Source organism: Etheostoma spectabile, unplaced genomic scaffold (assembly GCF_008692095.1).
Source record: "Etheostoma spectabile isolate EspeVRDwgs_2016 unplaced genomic scaffold, UIUC_Espe_1.0 scaffold314, whole genome shotgun sequence".
NCBI classification, from domain to species: Eukaryota; Metazoa; Chordata; class Actinopteri; order Perciformes; family Percidae; genus Etheostoma; species Etheostoma spectabile.
Genome location: NW_022605583.1, coordinates 452,453 through 454,771, shown reverse-complemented (window position 1 = coordinate 454,771; position 2,319 = coordinate 452,453). Strand labels below are relative to the sequence as shown.

Here is a 2,319-nt window from a genome sequence, read left to right as displayed (position 1 = left end):
TATATATATATATATATATATATATATATATATATATACTGTATGTAAGACTTGTAGATGTAATGAAGCCATCACTCAACAGGTGAACTAAGCTCTTTAAAAGAGATTTACTGACATGCTAATAGGGGAAATGAATTAGGTATATGTGCCCATTTCACCTTTCTTGTTCAAATAACTTTTTGACCTTTATTTGACAGGACTACTAGAATGAATACATACAGGAAATCGTCACAGCGCGGATTCGAACCCTAGACCTCTGTGTCAAGGTAAATCTCCCATGGGCACCTGCTCTACCCACTGACCCGCCTCGGCCACCTCGAGCCGTATGTTTAGCTCTGTTTGGGACCAATGGGCTTGGATTATGGACTTTTACGAATTGTCAATTAAGGCAGCCCTAAGTATCATCCTGAGGGAAGGACGAAGGAAACAAGGAAACATGGAGGACACATGATTCACTGTTGGAGGGAGGGCTGTTGGTTCCTCATTATCATGGGCCGGGCTAGCCTGGGCCACACTGTTATCGTCGTCGAGAAAAACCCCATGGGTGTGTGTAGTGTGTCTCCCTTTAGAGCGGAAAACTGGCAGTTACACTTGCTTGAAATGTATCTTTTATTTAATAAAACTAGTTTCCAGGCTTGTCTCGGATAGCCCGACGGGTCCACTCGAAGAGAAGAAGTAGGAAGTGCAAAGGAATGCTCGGTAAAGAGAACAGACGGTCATACCAAGAGGTAAGGACAACTGTCTTTGTGTTACAGTCTGTCTATTATCTATAATAATCCGAATACAACGTCTTTGTTATCTGGAATTTCCTCGCGACACGATGGGCCCGCCAACTGTCAACGTCATGTGACCGTCTCGCGGACGGCTGCTGATTAAACAGGAAATTAGCTGACTTCATGCTTTCTGTCTGCTGGCTCATCAAGTTAGCCCAAGTTGTGTATATATAACACAATAATATAATACAACATATGCCAACATGAAACTCACTTATGGAGAATGATTCATTTCAGAATAATAAATAATGTATGGATTATAATTATTGACTTATTCACAGGGCTGCCAACTTTTCCAAAAACCTTGGAGTGAGATTTGGGGGGGCCAACCCATATTTTGCCGCGTACAAGCAATTTCTTTTGGTCTTTATCCTTAGGTTTTAAATTGGGATTTGGTATATGTGGTGGATGGGGGACTCCCTAGGGGGGGTCTGGTATGCCCCCCCAGGAAAGAAATTTGAAAAATAAACCATTAAATGGCACTTTCGGGAGTTTTTTTGCAAAAAAAATGGAGAAATCAAGTCTTCACTGATATGTGCAAAACTGTAGGGTTAGGAGCCTTTGTGTTTTTTATCAACGGTTTTAGGCATTCAGCATTTACATTATGTAGATTATTAACTTCTTATAATATGAACTGACCCACACACATGTGCCAAACATAATGAACCACATGAAGAACAGTAGCATATTCAGCACAGCTGAGAGATTTGGGTCTGTGGTGAACAGGTCCAGGGGTCCCTGGTGTAGGGACCAGGGACCCAAAGTTAAATTAATTGAGGGATCAACTTAGACCACTGAAATTCTAAAGAATGAGAACCACTAAGTTACATAAATTCTAACTCCTTTAACCTTTGTGCCAATGTTCAGTAATTTCGGCCCTCATCCTCTGGCCCCACTTACTGTTTTTACTTTTTTGTGAAAATAAAGACTATTTGTTCATTTTAAAAACATCAATTAATTATTTACAGTTACTTTAGAGATGCAGAGGTTAGAGATCACAATAGTGCCCCACGTGCAGTATCCATATTATATTATTATATATATATTAATATATATATATATATATATAATATATATATATTATAAATATATATAGTATATTAGGCTAGTATAGCTCAGTGTGTTTCACCGATTTCTGCTCATATTTACAACTTTGTGCACATAACTCCTCCCATCTCTGTGTCCGAGATGTGGAGAGTTGTAATATAGTCTGCTGTGCATGTTATTGCTCCGCTGATATGGTGGATCTCATTCAGACCGTCTGACAGACGCAGAGGCCCATTTGGTCTCTGGTCTCTGACAGAGTTTAGAGGTGGCCGTACGCTGCTCTTTATCGGAGGCTCCGCATGGATGCACGCGTCACTGCCCCCAGCAGAGCGAGTCCACTACAATGAACTGAAGTTGTCACTACCTACCAGCCGCGCTGCTCACCTCCATCTTTACAGAGAGAGTGGACACGAAGCGCCGGACGGTCTGTGATAATCAGAGCTCATACCTGAAGCGCCGGACGGGTCTGTGATGCTCAGAGCTCAGACCTGAAGCCGGG

At 41.7% G+C, this 2,319-nt stretch overlaps 1 protein-coding gene across 2 annotated transcripts in view; it reads left to right on the top strand.

Annotated features, from left to right (window-relative positions):
* Positions 1–2,319, top strand: part of pacc1 (proton activated chloride channel 1) — a 19,230-nt gene that overhangs the window by 11,225 nt on the left and 5,686 nt on the right. Inside the window, exon 2 of one of the 2 annotated variants that reach the window (XM_032511031.1) lies at positions 555–728. In XM_032511031.1, coding sequence (XP_032366922.1) covers positions 693–728 — 36 coding nt within the window. In that variant the 5' untranslated portion in view covers positions 555–692. Of the gene's footprint in view, positions 1–467; positions 729–2,319 lie in introns of those variants that run through there. The other variant, XM_032511030.1, reaches the window with a different exon arrangement.